This window comes from Panthera onca, chromosome A2 (assembly GCF_046562875.1).
Source record: "Panthera onca isolate mPanOnc1 chromosome A2, mPanOnc1 haplotype 2, whole genome shotgun sequence".
Classification (NCBI taxonomy): domain Eukaryota; kingdom Metazoa; phylum Chordata; class Mammalia; order Carnivora; family Felidae; genus Panthera; species Panthera onca.
The window spans coordinates 12,567,367-12,588,309 of NC_138340.1; the positions used below are offsets into that span (position 1 = coordinate 12,567,367).

Below are 20,943 nucleotides of genomic sequence, written 5' to 3' on the forward strand. Positions count from 1 at the left end.
TGCAGTAGCTTTATTTTCTGGGCTGGGGTCTCCGATGCGGCTTCTGGAGAAACCGGGCCTTCTGACCACTGAGATGCACAGGCGAATGGGTCCTGATGCAGTGGGCTCTAGGCACCGATGCCCGGGGCGGGGCGGGGGGGGGGGCTTCCTCCTGGGCCCCAGTGGAAGGCGGGGATCCCCACTAGGCTGGCGCTACGGGGGAGTGGGGGGGAGGGAGGAGGTCCCAACAGAGCTGTCCCTTCGGAGAACAGGGATCCCCGTGAGGAATGGAGATCGTAACTTACAGAGCCCCATAGAGGATTAGGGTCATGACAGCTCCACAGACAATTGGGGTCTTGACCCTCTGGGATACGGGAAGATGGGGTTCACAACTGGTCGGGCCCCACAGAGGGTGCTGGTCCCGATCCAAAGGCTCCAAAGAGGACATGGATCCTAATCGAGTCCCACCGGGACAGGGTCCTAACTGTTCCGTCCCGCCTGGGTGGGCTCCGCGCGGGAAGGACCCCCCCCCCCCCCCCGCCAGGGACGGCTACCCTGTCCAACGCACACCACAGGGACCCCTGCACCCCGTCTCGCTGGGCTGAATGGGGTCGCGATGGCCCGAGGGACGGAGTAGCGGACACCCGACTAGGCTTCAAGGGACAGAACGGCCCCACCACCCGCCCGGGGGCCTGGGGCCGTCCCTCCTCTCCCGCGGGGGCCGGGTTGGGGGCGGCGCCTGGCGGGCGGGGGCGGGTCCAGCGGCGGGGGCGCAGTTGCCGGGCCGCGGGCTGCGGGACTTACTGGGCCGGGGGCTGGGGTGGGACCCGGCGGGCGCCATGGAGCTGCTCTCGGCGCTGAGCCTAGGCGAGCTGGCGCTCAGCTTCTCGCGGGTGCCGCTCTTCCCGGTCTTCGACCTCAGCTACTTCATCGTCTCCATTCTCTACCTCAAGTATGAGCCAGGTGAGCCAGGGCCAGGAGCCCGCGGGGGCTGGCATCGCGGGGAGGGGGCGGGGGGCGGGGGTAAACCTGCGGGTCCGAGGCGGGGGATGCCCTAGATCCTGGGGGGACAGTCCGAGGGACTGGTTCCGGGGAGCAGCAGGTGCCGGGATCATGCGGTTCTTCCACATGGGGTGGGCGGAAGCGGGGGTGGGAGACAAGAGGGAGAGCAAGGAGAGAAGCCCCCGGGATTGTGAGGCTGGGGGAGGGGAAGCAGATACGGGCTGAAGGGCAGAAGAGGAACGTGATTGTTCAGAGGAGGGGGAACAGGTGCTTGGGAGGGGGCTGGGAGAGCAGGTCAGGGATCCTGGCATGGTCCTAAGAACTTGCGCAAGCGGCGTAGGTCTTGGTGAGGGCGCAGGCGGGGGTCGGCGCTGCGGGCCAGTCCAGATGTCCTGGCCGGCCGCAGCCTTGACCTCCCCTCTTGCCCTTGGCGCGCGGAGCCCGAGCGGCTGCTGAGTGTCTATATAAGGGCCGGCCGTGCTGGGGGCAGTAATCCGGTTCTGAGAAAGTGACACCGGCGCCCCCTCTCCGCTGCGGCCCTCGGGCAATCTCCCCTCCTCCTCCGGCCGGGCGAAGCTGGGTCTCCTCTCCCGGCAGGAATTCTTTCAGCCCTGGCTCCTATCCTTCCACTGACTGAGCAGAACCGGCCCTAGGGCAGGGTGATTCGGGGTTAGCTACCCCCGCCAGCTCCAGACCCCCGTGGAGAATCGCAGGAGAGAAGAAAGACTCTGCTTCTTGGGTCTTTTGAAAACATTTGTTAAGTGATGGTAAATAGCCTCCTTAGAATGTGTTCTATTTTTATACAAGGCTCACCCAATGTTTCTTGTTCATCTCCTGGTGTTATAACTATTATAGCACGCCAGCAAAGGAAAGGGAGTTGAGAATTTAGCCTTAGAAAAGGAATCAATCATCCCGAAACTTTCTCCCACTTAGATGAAATCACTCCTATATTTTTCTGGCAGAATAGAAATAGCTTTTTTTTTTTTTTCAGACGATAAAAATAGGTGCTTCTGTATATTTAAAAATCAAGCTGAGAAATGCAAAGGAGAAAGAGATAATTACAGTTAATGTGTTGTCGACCCTTCCAGACCTCTCTTCTATGCATTTATAACCCTGTAGAGATGTAGAAACATGATTTTATGCAAATGGGATCATAGTCTGCTTGCCAACTGTTTTTATTCCATTTTATTTTTGTCCACCCACAAGCTAAAGCCTATTCTTTAAAAGCTTTTCTGGAGACCAGTTACTTTGCAAAGCAAAATAAGCTTTGTATTGTCTTAGCGTGAACACAGAGCTGTATTTCCTGTCCAGGACGAATTTTTGGTGGCTCAGGCCAGGCCCCTGGGCAAGTATGGAACCTAGCACACCTTGGGCTATCTAAAACCATGGAGGGCAGGAACACCGTTAGCAACGTAAGACACAAGCGTCTGGAAGAAAGAGGTCTTCAGGCTGGCCAGGAGCTTGCAAGAGGGGTCGAGATGTTTCTGCCAGTCACACAGTGAATCATCTGAACTAGAGACACTAGAGCCTGAAGGTTCCTGAAGGTTGGGAAGGTTCAGTGGTTCTGAACCCTAGCCTCTTATCAGAGGCTCCTGGGGCCTCTTAAGGCCCCATCTCATCTCCGCCCCCAGATAAACCGAATCAGAATATCCCCATTTGTAACTGGGGAAATAGGAAATAGTGACTAAGGTAATTTACATAATGCAATGAGCCTGTGGTCCCAGGGCTGGTAGATGACAACCTTGGGATTCAAACCCAGGTCTGCCTGACCCCGGAAATCACTACGATTGCTTCCCCTTAGAAAAGGGAGGTGTCGGACTTGGACTTAGCTGTTAGCCCTCCGGTTTGGTGTTCCTGCCGAGCCTCTATAAAGCTTTCTTCTCAGTATCTGTGTGCTGATTGCAGAACCAGCTGTAGAATTGTCGGGGCCCCTCATTTAGAACTTAAGAATCTCAAGACAGTGACAGCAGAACACTAAACTGAATGGGAGGCCCCTCTGAGCACAGGGTCCTGGGCAGTTGCACAGGTAGCACACCCGTGAAGCCGACAGCCAAGCTGGCTTTTAGGAAAAAAAAAAAATCTCTGAATTAGGAGTCAGTTCTGCCTCTACCACTGAGGAAACACCGGGCTGGTTACTGCGCCTCCGAGAGCTTCTTCAGCTCACTCATCTATGAAATGGGCTCATTGGAACGTAATCCTGGACTCTTCTGCCTGGCTGTTGTGAAAATCTATTGAGACCTTTGTCAGTAGTAGGGTCTAAGGCACTTGTGAGAGGTAGTTACCATCATTTGTAAGGCCGTGGGAGGATGTGTTTCCTGGGATGCAGGCATTTTCCAGGTCAGGCTTTCATGAGAAGCCTGAATGAGGACAAAGCTCAGAGTGTGGTCCTCAGGTGAACAGCATCTATGTCCCCTGGGAGCTGGTTAAGAAATGCAGAATGCCAGGCACCACTCCCCCTCACCCCAGACCTGCTGAATCAAAATCTACATAATATTTAAAAAGTGATGGGCTAAAAGAGGCAGGATCTTCTTATTAGACCTGGAGCTTCTCAGTAGGGGCAGGGGGGACCAGGTCTCTCACCTCCAGGACCCCCAGCTCTCTACGGGAAGAGAAGAGGAAGCAGTGGATGTTGGCTGCATGACCGAACGATTGAATGATGAATGAATGACAGTCCTGGATACTTTAAGCCTTGACCTATCCAAAGAACCTTCCAGACCAATAGACTTTTTTCTAGAACAGTTTTATTTAAAAAAATTTTTTTTAACGTTTATTTATTTTTGAGACAGAGAGAGACAGAGCATGAATGGGGGAGGGTCAGAGAGAGAGGGAGACACAGAATCTGAAACAGGCTCCAGGCTCTGAGCAGTCAGCACAGAGCCCGACACAGGGCTCGAACTCACAGACCGTGAGATCATGACCTGAACCGAAGTCGGACGCTTAACCTACTGAGCCACCCAGGCGCCCCTCTAGAACAGTTTTAGATCCACAGCAAAATGAAGCTGAAAGTACAGTTTCCATCTACTCTCTGACCTCCGCCACCAACAACATTCTGCACAGAGGGATACATTTGTTACAATCAACAAACCAACCTCATTTATCCACATCGTTATTATCATCACTGTACATCTTATCAACCACGGCCTATAGTTTACATTAGGGTTACTTTGTGTTGTACATGTTGTGGATTTTGACACATGCCTAACGCATATCCACCATTATAGTATAGAGATAGTTTCACTAACCTAAAAATCCGCCAAGCCCCACGTAATCATCCTGCCCCCTCCCCCAAGCCCCTGGCAACCACTGATCTTTTTACTGTCTCCATGGTTTTGCCTTCTGCAGACTGTCATAGAATTCGGATCGTGCAGTGTATAGCCATTTCAGACTGGCTTCTTTCCCCTATAGCAACATACATTTAAGCCTCTTCCATGTGTTTTCGTGGCTTGAGAGCTCATTCCTGTTTATCGCCGAGTAAGATCCCATGGTGTGTGTGCACCGCAGTGTCATTATTCACCTACTGAAAGATGTCTTTGTTGCAGTTTGAACATTTTCTAAAATGCTGCGGGGCTAAAGAGACGGCTCCTCGACCCCTGTTTTGGGACCTCTGGCACAAACTGTAAGTTTTTCCAGGGCAGAGGGCCGCTGCCTCTCACAGGGAAAGAAACCAAGGCAGGTGGCTGAACTCGAAGGCTCAGGGGAAGACTTGCCCTAAAGTCACTGAGAGTCTCTGTAAATACATCTCTTACGTTTAGACCTCACGCTAAATAGCACAGAGCCACGGCAGAGCTGAGAGCACCCCGTGGAACCTTCTAGTGCTTCCCTGCCATCCACAGATGGGACACTGACCCCCGGAGAGGGAATGTTGTGCTGCCCACCCCAGGCCAGAATGAGGAACCTGAGGGGAGCTTCCTCCTCCCTCCGCAGGCAGAGCCGATTTTTATAAATCCATCAGCTAAAATTTCCACCCACAGGTACTTTCCATTTCAGATCCAGTTCCAGGAATAACTCTTGCATAATTGCTAAGCACTAAGCAATAATTTCTTTTTGTCCTCACTGGCGCCCTTTGAAATGAGTAAGAGCACTGGGGTGACCACCTCGCCCGGGTTCAATTAAGACAAGCATCAGAAGTCCCATGTCCCAGGAGGTCCTCGGTCCCTGGCCACCCCGGAGTGGTTGGTCACTCTAGCCAGCACCACCCGTTATACACAAATACACCAGCTGAGGCCCGAGGAGAGGAGTGACTAGCCTGGGCTCACCCAGCGAGAGGGGAACGCTTTGGTGGCAAACCTGGGATTGCAACCCACATTCTCCTGGATCCTGATGCCGCCCCAAAACCCAGCAAGAGAAGCCAGGAAGGAGTCTGGCAAAGGGAAAGAGCCCCCGGGAGAAGGTTCTCAGCCACCACCTTGCTGTGGATCTTCAGGGCAGGCCCATCCCCCATCAGCCTCGGTCTTCTCGTCTGTGGCAATGGGGAGACTCCTCCTGAGATCACTAAGGCTGATAGCTCTGAGAAGCGTGTTGATAATCGTGCACATCGCATTGAATCATCACAACTTGAGGAGGGGGTGCTCTCACTCTCTTCTTTTGAAAGCAGAGGAAGCGGAGGCTATTGGGAGGCAGTTATTTGCCCGAGGCCAACGTGGGCCTGTGACTTTTCTACCAGGAGTCACCCACGGGAGCCTGCTTTACTCCCACAAAAGCCCCTTCCCCCACTCCCTGGCCTCAGTCCCTGGGATGGTCCCAGAGGGCACAAGAATGACCCTGGAAAGAATTCAACCCCTCAGGGTTATTTTTAGATGCAGAGGTATCCATTTCTGCAAAACATGGGTGCCTCACCTGACCCGGCTCCTGCGGGACCCACCAGTTGCTCCGAAGGATTAACTCTCAGCTGGCCACATTTTAAATAGACGCCCCAAAGAAGAGGAAAGAACATTCTGCTTCATACTGTAGGACCTTTGTAAATGCTAAGACTTAGGACGACCCTGAGGGCGGGGAGAAGATGCACTCTGGGCTTGTAATCCCAGGGTGAGGAGGGAAAATTCGATGCCAGCCCTTGTTAGGAGCTGGGCAAAGAGGGGATTGGGGTTCACACCTGATAGAAGGAGCCAGACACAGAGCAAAAATGGTCTGTCCAAGGTCACCTGGTTAGTTGGTGGGGGGGACCAAAGAGAAAGGGGAGTGTGTTTAGGACTTCCTCTCAAACAACTTTTATCAGGCAGGTTTCCTGATTATAAAATGTAGTTTGTACAAGAGAATAGACAGGGTGCCTGGGTGGCTCAGTCGGTTAAGCATCTGACTTCGGCTCAGGTCGTGATCACATGGCTTGTGTGTTCGAGCCCCGCATCGGGCTCTGTGCTGACAGCTCAGAACCTGGAGCCTGCTTCCGATTCTGTGTCTCCCTCTCTCTCTGTCCCTCCCCGACTTGTGCTCTCTCTCTTTTCCATAAGTAAACAAACATTAAAAAACAATTTTTTAATAAAAAAAGAGAATGGATAAATACCTTGTGATCTGTTCCTATCATGGAATACCTCACAGCAGAGAAAGACCAATATTACCCTTAAAAATATTGCACTCAGTGAAAGCCAGAGGTAAAGGGCTATGTGATATGATTCCACCTATATGGAATATTTAAGTTCAGAACACTTTCCTCACCCCAAAAGGAAGCCCCATACCCATGGAGAGTCACTCCCCGTTTCCCCCTTCCCCCCAGCCCCCAGCCCTTGGCAACCAGTAACCTGCTGTCTGTTTCTATGGATTTGCCTTTTCTGGACATTTCCTATAGATGACATCATACACCATGTGACCTTTTGTGTCTGGCTTCTCTCACTTAGCACGTCTTCAAGATTTGTTCACGTTGTAGGACTTCACTTCTCTTTAAGGCTGAATCACATTTCATTGTGTGGCTCGATCACATTCTGTTTATCCATTCATCTATTGGTGGACACTTGGGTTGTTTCTACCCTCTGGCAGTTGTGAACAGTGCTGCTGTGAACATGATTTTTTAAGAGCCTTCCGGAAATTTTTGTTGGGTTCTTGCAGATAGGATGTAGCCTGGCGCCCCACTGCCCACCCAAGACCTCCTGTTCCTGGAGGAACAGGATCCCCCTGCCCACCCAAGACTTCCCTGGTTCCTGGCCCCCTGGTCATGGCCATCAGAGAGGGGACAGGTAGTGAGGGGGCTCAGTACAGAGTGTGGACCCCAGTGTGATAAGGCGGATGAGTATCCCATAGCCCTCCTGCTTATCAGCTTTCCAGGAGACTCTTGTTTTCACCCATTTTGGTGATTAAAGATTTCATACACATAGAATAAATATCACAGATACCGCTCTTCCCTCTACACAGATTTAACGGATGTGAACATAGATTTGCTTCAGATATTTTTTATTTTTATTATTATTTTTTAAATACTTTTTTTTTCCTATGCTCATTTATTTTTGAGATAGAGAGCACTGTGGGGGAGGGGCAGAGAGCTAGGGGGACAGAGTATCCGAAGCCGGCTCCACGCTGACAGCCGTGAGCCTGATGCGGGGCTCGAACCCACGAATCATGAGATCATGGACTGAGCAGAAGTCGGACGCTCCACCGAAAGAGCCACCCAGGTGCCCCTCAGATGATTTTTTAAATAAATAAATAGAGACCCAGCCAACCCTGTCCCTTCCCCGTCCCTCCTTCTCTAGATGTGACCGCCACCCTAAAATTGGCTCGTATTGTTCCCACGCCTGTATTTACACCTTCTCTGCCGTGTATGTGTCTCTAAACTACATGGAGTATGTTGTTTCAAATATATACTTAACATATACATAAATGTATCCTCTTGCAACCTAACGTTTTTACTCAGTAATAACCGTACGGGATTTATCCACGTGGATTTATCTAGAGTGGTGGTTCTCAACCAGAAGGGATTTTGTTCCCAGGGCTATAGATCTAATTCACTTTTACTTATTTATTTTTTACTAAAAAATTTTTTTAATCTTTATTTTTGAGAGAGAGACTGAGCACGAGCAGGGGAGAGGCAGAGAGAGAGGGAGACACAGAATCGGAAGCAGGCTCCGGGCTCTGAGCTGTCAGCACAGAGCCCGATGCGGGGCCTGAACTCAGGGACCCTTGAGATGGTGACCTGAGCCGAAGTCAGACGCTTGACCGACTGAGCCCCCCCAGGCGCCCCGATCTAGTTCACTTTTAAATAGCGGCTCTGTGGTAACCCATTTTGTGTGAGTCTCCACCCCTCACTAAGAGATAAATACTTTTGTCCTATAACAGTGTGGCAGTGGAATCCTCCCCCTGACCCCCACCCTGGTCTCCTTTGCTAGTTTCTTTTGAGTCAGCCGTGAGGAGCAGAATTGCTGAGACACGGGCAACGCACAGCCTCAGATTTCCTCAGTGTTGCCAAACTGCCTCCAAGGTGGTGTTGCCTATAGATTCTCCCAACTGTGTGTATGGAGGGAAACTGGGGCTTTTTTTCCCTCTGGAGCGGGGGCACATACTCCTAGCCCCCCCCCCCCACTTCTCTATAAAGTTGACCAAGCTAAGAAGGCAGCTCCTTCTACAGAAGGGATTGGACTTCATGTTTCTTGGAATGAAAACCCTACACTGACCCTATTCCAAATAAGGTCACATTCTGAGGTTCCGGCAGACATGAATTGTGGGCAGGGGGACACTGGTCCCCCATATAACTCGCTGCAAGTGGGGATATTTATTGATCCCTCTGTTATGCGTGATTAAAAGCTCTCCAGGATAGAGTCAAGGCTTACAGTTGCCTGGGACAAAATAGTAACTCCACAAATAGATGGAGCAGGGGAGGTTTTCATACGGTGCATCCCAAAGTGCGCAAACCCAACCTCAATGCCTACGAGCTGTTCTGCCCGCATTTGCAAGAATGTAAGCTCTGTGAGGGCAGGAGTTCATTCTCTCACAACTATTTATTGGGCAGCTACTATGTGTCAGGCACAGTGCCACGCACGGTGGTGGGGGCGGGGGGCAGCAGCAGGTAAGACTGATGAGGTCCCCGTATTCAACGAAGGACTAAGACCAAATCAATGTTTTGAGTGTATTGACCGTATGCATAGGTATTGATGTCAATAGCTTCAGACGTAGTGCATGTGCATTCAGATTTGACAACTTAGAGACAAGAGGCATCCAATTTCTAGAAACAAAGTAACCTTAAAAAAAAACAACAACAACAAGCCAAACCTGGGATCATTTATTTTGATTAGTCTTTTGATTAACAGATCACATGTAACCTTGTCATTTCACATCCACGTTGAGTGGAGTTGTCACTGGATTCAAGTAAGTCATTTAAGGGGAGTCTTTGGTACCTGCTCTGGCCATGAGAGCTAAGTGTCTGTGCCTTACGGCTTAATCCTAAAAGCATTCTCTGGAAAATGAAACTGGTGGGGGAGGGAAGAAATCGATAGTTGTCACAGCAGGAAACACCAGGTTGCAACTCTGGGGTGTGGCTACAGAAGATTATGACGATGTTAACATGAAGATAGGGGACACCTGGCTGGCTCAGTCTGTAGAGCATACAACTCTTGATCTCGGGGCTGTGAGTTCGAGCCCCGCATTGGGCATAGAGATTACTTAAAACAAACAAAATAATTTGACATAATGATAGAACCTGTTTATAAAGATTCTAAAGACTTTACGTAATACAAAGTGTAAGGATTTGATTCAGAGGCATTAATCCTATTCCCCTAGATAGTTTTTATAAACTTACTTTTTAAGAACTAGACCTTTGCCCTCTATTTCAATGTGGGAATTAAACACATTTTTTAAAAAGTTACAAACTCGTAAGAAGTGGCAAAAGTCGTGTGAAGAGTTCCCAAGTCCCCTTCCCCCAGCTTCCCCCAGTGAGATCGTCTTACATACTGGTAGCTCATTACTCCAACCAGGAAACTGACACTGGTACAATCCCATGAACACCAGCTACTGACTTTATTCGGCAGTATTGACATACGCTTTTTTTTTCTAAAGTTCTTTTTTTTTTTTTTTTTTTTGTTTATTTATTTACTCTGAGACAGAGAGAAAGCATGCAAATGGGGAAGGGGTAGAGAGGGAGAGACAGAGAGAATGCCAAACAGGTTCCACGCTGTCAGCACAGAGCCATATGCAGGGCTGGAACTAATGGACTGTGAGATCATGTCCTGAGCTGAAATCAAGAGTCGGACACTTAACTGAGCCCCCCAGGCACCCCAAAGGTTTTATTTTTACGCAATCTCTATACCCGATGTGGGGCTCTAACTCACAACCCCGAGATCAAGAGTCTCATCGTTTTCCAACTGAGCCAGCCAGGTGCCCCCAGCACAGAGATAGCTTTAAAACAAAACAAAACAAAACAAAACAAAACAAAACAAAAGGCTTGTCTTGAACACTGAGATGAAGCAGTAAATGCAGGTATGCTCTGGTGGACACGGGGTGAAGGACCCAGAACGTTCCCATTTGGTCTCTCCTACAAATCCTCAGGGTTCCTAGGAACACAGTTTGGAAACCATTGTTCTTGGGAGCCTATCCTCCTAGCCACACATAGAAGATCTTGGCTTATCAGGGCTGCAGGACATCGGGACATCAGCCAGCTCATTCCTCTGTCGCCGTGTGATGTTCAACATTGCTGCCCATAAGAATCACCCAGAAAAATCAAAAAATCCGTAAGCCCAGCCACACCCCAGACTGGCCAACCGAGATGCTCTGGGGTGGGGCGCTGCTGTCTGATTTGTAAAGTTGCAGGCCGATGCACTGAGCCATCTTCTTGAGGGAGAGGATTCCTGTTCCTCTCCGCTAAGCAGAACCATCCTTCGTTGTTGTTGTTGTTGTTGCCTTGGGTTCATAGGAAGACTCAATTTAGTATCATTTATGAGTGTGTATCCTCCGTTACAGAAACAGAAATAAGTTACATTTTTTCCATTGTTGTTTATTTTATAACAGCTTTATTGGGCTCTAATTCATATACTACCCAATTCACCCACTTAAAGCATCCCGTTCATTGGTTTTTAGTATATTCACAGAATTGTGCGACCATCCCCTCCGAAAGAAACCTCTATCCTTTAACTGTCACTCTCCATTCTCCCCCATTCCCTCTAGCCCGAGGCAACCTCTCATCTACTTCCCGTCGGTGTTCACAATTAAGTTGGGGCGCCTGGGTGGCTCCGTCGGTTGAGCGTCCGACTTCGGCTCAGGTCATGATCTCGCGGTCTGTGAGTTCGAGCCCCGCGTCAGGCTCTGTGCTGACAGCTCAGAGCCTGGAGCCTGCATCCGATTCTGTCTCTCTCTCTCTCTCTCTCTGCTCCTCCCCCGCTCACATGCTGTCTCTCTCTCCTTCAAAAATAAATAAACATTAAAATAAAAATTAAAAAAAAAACCAATTAAGTAGAATACCAAGACCCATGGTAGGATGAAGTCCACAGGGTTGTGGGAGCCCAGAGGCAGGAGTGACCGACTCAGCAGAGCCAGGAAGCCTTCCTAGAGGAGGTGGCATTTGTGCTTGGCCCCTTCTGCTTGTGTGTCTTTATTTCTTCCGGGCCACTAGCTCATAACAGAAAATAACAAGTGTTGGCGAGGATGTGGAGAAGGTGGAACCCTCATGCCCTGTTGGTGGGAATGTGAAATCGTGCAGCGGTTGTGGGAAACAATATGGCAGTTCCTCAAAAAATTAAGCATAGGGCGCCTGGGTGGCTCAGTCTGTTGGGCGTCTGACTCTTGATTCTGTCTCAGGTCATGGACTCGTGGTTCGTAAGTTCAAGTCCCATGCTGGGCTCAGTGCTGGCAGTGCGGAGCCTGCCTGGGATTTTCTCTCTCCCTCTCTCTCTCTGGCCCTCCCCTACTCTCTCTCTCTCAAAATAAATAAATAAGTAAATATTTAAAACTTAAAAAAAAATGTTAATATAGAATTACCATATGACCCATCAATTCCACTTCTGGATATGTCACCGCAAGAGTTGAAACCAGGAACTCAGATATTTGTACGTGCCGTGTTCTTCACGGCATTATTCACAATAGCCAAAAGGTGGGAACGGCTCAGACGTCCATCGATGGATGAGTTGAAGAAACAAAATGTGGTCTAACCATTCAATGGGATATTTTTCAACCTTAAAAAGAAGGAATTCTAACACTAGCAGCGCTCCAACACGAGCGTGCCTTGAGGACATCACGCTAAGGAAAATAAGCCAGACTACGAAAGGACAGATACTGTGTGATCCCACCTACATGGGGTCCCTAGAGGGGTCAAATTCACAGAGACCGAAAGTAGAATGGTGGACGCCAGGGGCTGAAGGGAGAGAACGGGGAGTTAAGTGTTTAAGGGGGACAGAGTTTCAGTTGGGGACGATGAAAAAGTCCTGGAGATGGATGGTGATGATGGCTGCACCAACAGTGAGAATGTGCCTAATGCCCCTGAGCTGTGCACTTAAAAAATGGTGAAAGTGGTATATTTCGTGTATATTTTACCGCAATAATAAAAATTTAAAAAGAGGGAGAGACCGAGAGGCCGGGCGTGAGCCTGTAGGGATCTTGGCATCAGCCTGAGGCAGCAGCAGCCCTATTGAAGTGTTCCCATCTGCACTTGGCTCTATCTCCACGCCTCTCCCTCTCTTTGTGGGGATAATGAGAGTGATCACTTGGCGGTGGGTATCAACGACGATTGAAGGAGTCCTTCACGTAGATGTGAACCCGGTGTCTGCGACCTGGAGCTGCCTGCTAACTGGGAGCTGGCATTACCAATCATTGCCACCTCTCTGAGCACAGAGGAGAGAGGCCCGACCCAGCTCTGCCTTTCCTCTGTGTGACCTCAGGCATGTGTCCCGCCTCCCTGAGCCTGGGTTCTTCCTCTGAAATGGGCGAGCTGCAAGGCACTGGGCAGGCGCTCTGCAAAGGCAGCTGAATTAGGATAAGCTGACCAGAGGGCATGGGGACAAAGCACGCTCTTGGCGCCCCAGTGATGGCCCCTACCCCCCCCCCCCCCCAGGAGCAGTCGAGCTGTCCCGGCGCCATCCCTTGGCGTCCTGGCTGTGTGCCATGCTGCACTGCTTTGGGAGTTACATCTTGGCGGATCTGCTCCTCGGGGAGCCCCTGATCGACTACTTCAGCAACAATTCCAGCGTCCTGCTGGCCTCGGCCGTCTGGTAAGCACTGTCAAGCTGGTGGGGTGTGGGAGAGCAGAGCCGGGGGCAGGGGTGACCCAGCCACCTGGGAGGTGGGAGGCAGGAGGTTGGGGGAAATAGGACCCATCAGCACAATCTCCACCGTGGGCCTGAACGCACTGCTCTCCACTGCCCAGCTCTGTCCTGAGCCCAACAAGTTGGGGGGGAGGGGAGGTCTGGACCCAACCTCCCAGGGACCCCCCACAGTCTGTCTCCCCCTGACGCTCCTCATTCTCTCCCCAAAGGTACTTGATTTTCTTCTGCCCCCTGGACCTCTTTTACAAGTGTGTCTGCTTCTTACCTGTGAAACTTATATTTGTGGCCATGAAGGAGGTAGTCAGAGTCCGAAAGATCGCCGTGGGCATCCATCACGCCCACCACCACTACCACCATGGGTGGTTCGTCATGATTGCCACCGGCTGGGTCAAAGGTAAACAGGACCATGATAACAATGGAAAAATCACCGCTGCTCAGTGTGCTACATGTCGGGCACCCAGGTCGGCATAGATATTGGTCCAGGCCGAGGGGTGTCAGGACTGTTGCGGGAGTCCAGTGTCTTTAGCCAACACCTTTAGAGTAAATGGGAAAATTCTTCCAGAATTTAGCTGTCAAAGATTAACAGGACAATGAGACAGTGACGGCTGTCTCTCAAGCACGTTTTCTCAGCTGCAACACTTCTGATATTTGGTGCCAGATCACCCTCTGGGGGGGGGGGGGGGTGCTGTCCCGTGCGTTGTAACATGTAGAGCAGCATCCCTGGCCTCCCCCCACCAGAAGTCAGTAGCACCCGCCAGCGTAACAACCAGAAGTGTCTCCAGATGTTGCCAAATGCTTCCTGGAGAAGAAATCACACCCCTGTAACTATAGGGGTTCTTAACCTTTGTGGACCATGGCCCTTTTTGAGTCCGGGAAAGCCTTTTATGTTTTTAAGTGCATAAAATGAAATATATATGATGATAAAAGAGGCCCGTTATTTCAAAATAGGCATCAAACAAAGTTTTAGTATGGCATAGTCATTTTATACATCTCTACTGAGGCACTCAATAACAGACCATTCGTTAGCAAATAGGGAATTCTCAACCTTTTGAAGTGCTGTCCAGCACAAACGATATTATGAAACCATCTACAACCACGGGAACGTGAAAAGGAAATAAATCTGTGGATTCTGTTGGTGATGGAGTCACAGACTTGCAAATCCTACTCAGCTCACTACCTCCCTTCACGATGGAAGGAAAGGTTGTGTTTCAGTGAGGGGCATGAAAAAGATGTAGTTTGGTTTCCTGTCCGTGTTCATGGATGCCCAGTGAAGACTTTATGACCCAGGACAGGTTTGAGTTGAGCCCTTTGTGCATCTTACCCCATTTGATCCTTAAGACCCTGCTTTAGAAGTCTAATGTCATCCCCTTTCACTGAGGAAGGAAATGAAATCACTTGCCCGCGGTCACACAGCTAAGGGTGTGCCGCGAGGTCTGTCTCTAGGTCCTCTGAATTCACCGTCCACATTCTTAACTACTCTGAAGGCCTCCTTTCCCCTCTCCTCTAGCTATGCTAGGAGGTAGACCAAGACAGACTTTAAAACAAACAAACAAAAATGCTACTAAAAATAAAGAGGGGTACTTTATAATGACGGGTCGATCCACGAGGAAGATGTAACAATTACAAACATGTATGCACCTAAAAACACCAAAATATATAAAGCACAAACTGAGAGAAGTTAAAGGAGAAGTAGACAATTTGACAATAATAGTTGGAGAGGTGGACCAAGGGGTAAAAGGAAGACAGGGAAAGAAGGCTCAAGCAGGTGCTAACACCACTGGACACCTCATCCCTGCTCCCTAATACCAAAGTGTGTACTGCGAAAATATTGGGGCCTAGACTCACCCTCCACTGAGCTCCAGCATACTCCACACCATTGACACATGGGGCCGGATCATGCTCTGAGGTGGAGACTGTCTTGTGCTTTATAGGATGTTGAGCAGCATTCCTGGCCTTTGCTGACCAGTAGCAGCCCCTTCCCCAGTTGCAACAACCAAAAGTGTTTCCAGACATTTCCAAATGCCTCCTTAGGGGCAAAATCACTCCACATATGAACCCCTGGTCCAGTGGTACATACTAGGCACCTCAATTAGCATAGCTACTCCTGGAGTAGTTCTAGGAGTCCAACCTCTTTAACCAATACATTTGGGGTAAATGGAAAGATTCTTCTAGAACGATAATCATTTATGTCTGCCTATGGGTCTCCTTATTTACTCTCCAGGAAGCCTATACTACAGAACAAATTCCCTAGAGTTACAGCATGCCTCCTGGAGGGCAAGTGGCTTAAGAAAGATTGAGAGTTCAGAGCCCTGAGGAGGAGAGAGACTGGGATGGGGAGGCTTCTGGAAGCTTTATGCACAGCTCAGGATCCAGGACTCCCTAAGGGCATCAGGGCAGACAACCCAGATTTGTCTGAGACATACCTTGCAGATGGGATATGACCTCAATTCCTTCATGCTAGTTTTGCTCCGAATATGCCATGTGACCCTCTCTGAGCCTCAGTTTCCCTGCTGCAACTGATGAACAGACCCCCCAGGCTCAGTGTCCCTCTGGAGAAGCTGCTTCCTTGGGAATTCAGCTGAGAAGAATGGGGGAGCTGGAGGTGGCAGGCTCATTCAGGGGCACCCTGTCTTCATAGGCTCTGGTGTCGCCCTCATGTCCAAATTTGAGCAGCTGCTCCGAGGGGTCTGGAAGCCGGAGACCAATGAGATCCTGCACATGTCCTTGTGAGTATCCCATTTCCGCCCCTCATCCTTCCTGTATGTACAGGTGCCTCTTGGGCCTGACCCTGGGTTGGATAATCCCGGTGACTTGGAAGCCTCAGCCACCGATTCTGTCTTCCAGAAGCTTCCAGAGGTCAAGGCTGGGGGACCCAGAAACGGGGAACCAGGGATCTGCCCAGGGGGGAGGGGCAGGCAGAGCTGCAGGGAGATGAGATACTTGACTCGGGTTGTGAAGAGTGAGTAGGAGTTTTCTGGCAAAGGAGGAACCTCTGGACAGAGGCCAGCACCTCTGCCACCTGTCAAGTGAGAAAAGAGAAATGATTCTGCCCAGCTCTGGGGGGTCAGGGCACAGAGTATGGATGGGGAGTGAGGAGTACAGAGCATTGGTGGAGAGCGTATGGCACAGAGCGTGGATGGGGAGTGTGGCCGGGACGAGGTGGGCAGAGCCAGCTGCATCCAGGACTCTGCGTAGGGCCTCATGCTGCATGTAGCCCATACATTGCTTTTTTTTTTTAAGATTTTGTTTTTAAGGCATCTCTACACCCAACGCAGAGCTCGAACTCACAACCCCAAGATCAAGAGTCACACATCCCACCAACTGAGCCAGCCAGGGGCCCCTGTAACCTATACATTTTTAAAAGACCTAACTGGTTTGGGCTAGTTCAATTTTCTCCCAATCGACAACAAATAAAAACCATGGCCATTTAAAATATGACAAAATTAGGGGCGCCTGGGTGGCTCAGTCAGTTGACGTCTGACTTCGGCTCAGGTCATGATCTCACAGCTCGTGAGTTCGAGCCTTGAGTCGGGCTCTGTGCTGACAGCTTGGAGCCCGGAGCCTGCTTCGGATTCTGCGTCTCCCCCTCTCTCTGCCCCTAACCCACTCGCATTCTGTCTCTCTCTCTCTCTCAAAAATAAATAAACATTTAAAAAAAATTTAAATATGACAAAATTAAAAGGCTTGCCCATACGCCCATGACAATTACTTCCCATTTCACACCTTGGAAGAGAGAATTCGCTCATTTCACCCCCCCCCCCCCCCCACGAAAGTGTATTCCCACCCTCGGGCCACCGACAAGGAAATCGGGACCCAGACGGCTAGCTGTGTTGTCTGCAACCAAGTGGGCAGGTGGTTTCCCCCCTTGGATTCCTTTTCCGCCTCATCAGCTGAGGGTGAGGGGCCCCCAGGAACCACACGGATAGATTCCGCAGCACCGGTCCCTGGCGGGCGAGTGCTTTGGAAATACCAGGCAGAATTATCATCATTAAGGACGGCGGTGCACAACAGACATCAGGACCGGAAGTCACGGGTCTGTCTTGAAAACCTATCCCGTAAGGAAGTTAAGAAAGAAGAACCTCTCCGGGCCCTGTTAACCCTTTACTGTGCAGGGAGACACCACCGTATCCGTGCCATGCAGGCCCCTTCCCACGTCACGCTCAGGAGAAGCTGGGATGTGAGCTGGGGCCGGCAGTGGGCAGGCGGGGTCGGGGCCAGAGGTAAAAAGGCCTGGGCTGCGTGGCTGGCGCCTCGCGGTAACTGAGGCTGCCCCCTCCAGCCCCACAAAGGCCAGCCTGTATGGAGCCATACTCTTCACCCTGCAGCAGACCCGCTGGCTCCCCGTGTCCAAAGCCAGCCTTACCTTCATCTTCACCGTGTTCATGGTGTCCTGTAAGGTAAGTCTTGCTGCCCTGACCCACCCCAGCCCGCACCTTCCAGGCTGGGAGCTCGGGCTTGTAGTCTTGTGTCCCAGAAAGGACAGCCCTAAGGCAGGGGGCTGGGGAAGGGGGTGCCAGGAGGTCCGTGCGTGGGAAGAAGGTCTGGTAAGAGGAGTGTCCAGCAGGTAGGGGACTGGGTGAGAAGAATAAGGCCTTCTGGGCAGAGGGCCCAGCTTAAGAGTGGGGCAGGAGTGTACGAAGTCCATTTGGAGAATCGGGGGGTGGGGGGAGGGGAGCTTGTGCCTTGGCAGTGGAGAGCTGACGGATGAGACCCAGGGAAAGCACAGTCAGGATACAGGGGACCCAGGCTAGGCCAGGAATGGTGCTGGTCTGATCCTGAGGCCTTGAGTTGGGGTTGACTCACCCAGGGGGGGTCTTCAGGGACCACCCTGCCTTCCCCATGCGTCTGGGGAGCGTGGCTGCTGGCTGGCTGGCGGGGAGGAGACCCATAGGCCACTGAAAAGGGGAAGGCAGTGAGCAACCTCAGGCCAAGCACTGTTCCTCTCTGAGCCGAGGTGGGAGGCAAGGGGGGAGATCACCTGTCTCCGTGTGCCCGATGCTATCTGGGTTTCAACACCGGAAGTTCCATATCCCGGGAAACCTGGGACAGTTGGTCACCCTCCCGGGGGTGCATAAAGCCAGAGTGGGGGGGGGGGGTCTGGGCTACCTCTGACCTTAACCTGGCTGACCTTCTCTCCCCTCTTCCCTCTCCCATCCCCCCACTTTGCTTTCTGCCTCGGTTTCCCTCTGTCTCTCTCGCTGTCTCCCTGCCCTTCTGCCATCCCACCTCAGGTGTTCCTGACGGCCACTCACTCTCATGGCTCCCCTTTTGATGTTCTGGAGGGTTACATCTGCCCTGTGCTGTTTGGGGCTGCCTGGGGGGATGACCATTACCACAACAACCATGGTGGGTCCCACGGCGGGTCCCACGGCGGCGGCGGGCCCGGCTCCCCGCACTCAGCCCTGCCTGCTAAGTCCAAGGAGGAGCTGAGCGAGGGCTCCAGGAAGAAGAAAACCAAGAAGGCAGATTAGTGGGTGGCCCAGAGGCCGTGTGGGGTGCCGGGGAGAAGACCCAGACCCAGGACCCTCAGAGTTGGTGTGGGCACCTCCTGGGCTCAGCTTTCCCCTCTCCGGGCCTTGACGTCCCAGTCTACAAACTGGGGCCATCAGCCCACCCTCCAGGGCTGATGGGGGCGGGGGGCGTTAAATGAGATATGGGGCTGAGGGGCATTTGTGGGAATGGAGGGGTCCCTCTCTTTCTGCCAGGCCACCATAGCGACCCAGCTTGATTCGGCGGGGAGGCCCACAGAATCCTGGCAGTGGCTCCAGCCGGAAACTCTAGCAGTATATTCTTGCTCCATCATTTCCTCTCTAAAACTACATCTTGACTCCGAAAGAATTTCAGGTCAGGGTGAGAGTCACGAATTTGATGGCCATTTCCTAAGTACCCGCTGGGAGGCGGCTGCTATGACCTTCCACGTCTCTTCTTGCCCACCCCTCCTGGAAGGCACCGGGCAAGTTGCCTCCTCCAAGCCGTCTGTTCCCCACCTGTACGGTGGGGACCCCCAGCCCTCCTCCTCATGGAAGTGTTGGTGTGTGCCTGGATGGGAACCAGCCTTATAAACTGTTAAGCACCACGCAGTCGGGAGGGGAGGCCTTGACGGATGTTCACCATGCTTGAGAGCGGCTTTGCATTTTAGATGATTTGTGTTTGTGGATCGGAGAACCCCACAAGTTACCTGGCACAAAGGGGGCCTTCGGTAGACACACCTAGGCCAGTCTGGAGAGCTTGGAGGGTGGGGGAGGCTCGTTCTGATCTTTGGCTTCAGGCTGGTGCTAAACCAAAGAAATGCAGTTGGCCGGGCAGGGGTCCCAAGATCCAGCTCTGTGAAGGGGCTCCGAGCACCTGCTGTTGGGCCCTAGAAGCGTCAGGCCTCCCTCATGCCTGCGTCCTCCACTGCTCACTCAGCCAATCAGAGGAGTCGGCTTGCTCTGTGCTGGGCATCTTGCTGCCGCTGGGCGGGCCCGGGACATGCTTCAGGGTGAGTGAGGGGAACGATAGCTGAGCCCCCACCCCCTGCCCCCGGCCTCCTTCATCTCAACCTGTGTTACCAGGACATCCAAGCAGGGGTGGGTAGATGAGGTGTGGCCAGTCTCAGGTGGGGTTTTGGCCCAGACTGGGCCCGCTTAGAGCTGTCCTCTGCACGTGGGTACTCAGCCTACAGCTGCGTCAAGATCAGGGCGGGGTGAGCAGGGTCCCGGATGTTGCCCGGCTGTTGGGAAAGTGCCTTGATCCTGTGACACCTGGGAGGGAGCTGGGTGGGTCCTGAAGCTCCGAATTCATCCTCTTGCATGTTTGTCAAGGCTCGGCATGAAGGTTCAGCAAATAAATCGGTTGTGAAAGAACCCTTGTCTCTTGCCTTGTCTGATTCATTCCTGCTCTTTAGGCCTCAGGACACAGGGGGGTTCTGTATCCTTAGAGACATTCGGCGTTTCCAAGAAGATGAGGCTCACGGCAGTCCCAAATCGGGATGGAGCCTGTGGGTGAAGTCTGGGGTTTGGAGTTCAAATATTTACTGTGTCACCAATAGGTCACAGGGCCTCCCCCTCTCCAAGCCAGTTTGCCTTTTGGGGGCAAAGAGGGTGATGATTATCACTGCCCTTTGTAGGCAGATGGGAGGATTATTGGGTGATTGGGGTTTGCAGCTCAGTCTGTACAGGACCTTGTTTTTTTGTTTTATTTTTTTTTTAACGTTTATTTATTATTAAGAGACAGAGAGACACAGAGCATGAGCAGGGGAGGGGCTGAGAGATGGAGAGACACAGAATCTGAAGCAGGCTCCAGGTTCCGAGCTGTCAGCACAGAACCCGATGCGGGGCTCGAACTCACAAACCACGAGATCATGACCTGAGCCGAAGTCAGATGCTTAACTGACTGAGCCACCCAGGCACCCCATGTGCAGGACCTTGTTAAGAGCACAACTTGGGAATCACACATCTGATAACGGGATTATATCCAGAATATATAAAGAATTCTCAAAAGTCAATAAATAGCCTGATGAAAAATGAGCAAAGGATTTGAATGGACACTTTGACGTTGAGGATAGACAGCACACACACACACACACACACACACACACACACACACACAGAAAGCACATGAAAAGATGCTCAACATCCTTAGCCATCCAGGAAATGTGTGGGAAGATACCCAGTTCGCATTCTCTAGGATGGTTAAATTAAAAACACTGCCCGGGGCGCCTGGGTGGCTCAGTTGGTTAAGCGTCCGACTTTGGCTCAGGTCTTGATCTCGTGGCTTGTGAGTTCGAGCCCTACGTCAGGCTCTGTGCTGAGAG

At 51.5% G+C, this 20,943-nt stretch overlaps 1 protein-coding gene across 1 annotated transcript; it reads left to right on the forward strand.

Moving 5' to 3' along the window:
• The first annotated feature begins 733 nt into the window (after positions 1–733).
• Positions 734–19,993, forward strand: TMEM38A (transmembrane protein 38A). Its single transcript, XM_078443230.2, has 6 exons — positions 734–942; positions 12,938–13,094; positions 13,358–13,542; positions 15,787–15,874; positions 17,428–17,545; positions 18,380–19,993. The coding sequence occupies exons 1-6, from the start codon at positions 819–821 to the stop codon at positions 18,617–18,619; spliced, it is 912 nt and encodes a 303-aa protein (XP_078299356.1). The 5' UTR covers positions 734–818; the 3' UTR covers positions 18,620–19,993.
• The last annotated feature ends 950 nt before the right edge of the window (positions 19,994–20,943 follow it).

Bases quoted from the DNA above. Each gene is read 5' to 3' on its own strand.
- TMEM38A (XM_078443230.2), top strand. From the start codon at position 819: ATGGAGCTGCTCTCGGCGCTGAGCCTAGGCGAGCTGGCGCTCAGCTTC. The intron at 13,095-13,357 runs GTAAGCACTGTC...CTCTCCCCAAAG, and splicing joins CTGCTGGCCTCGGCCGTCTG to GTACTTGATTTTCTTCTGCC. The intron at 17,546-18,379 runs GTAAGTCTTGCT...ATCCCACCTCAG, and splicing joins TGTTCATGGTGTCCTGTAAG to GTGTTCCTGACGGCCACTCA.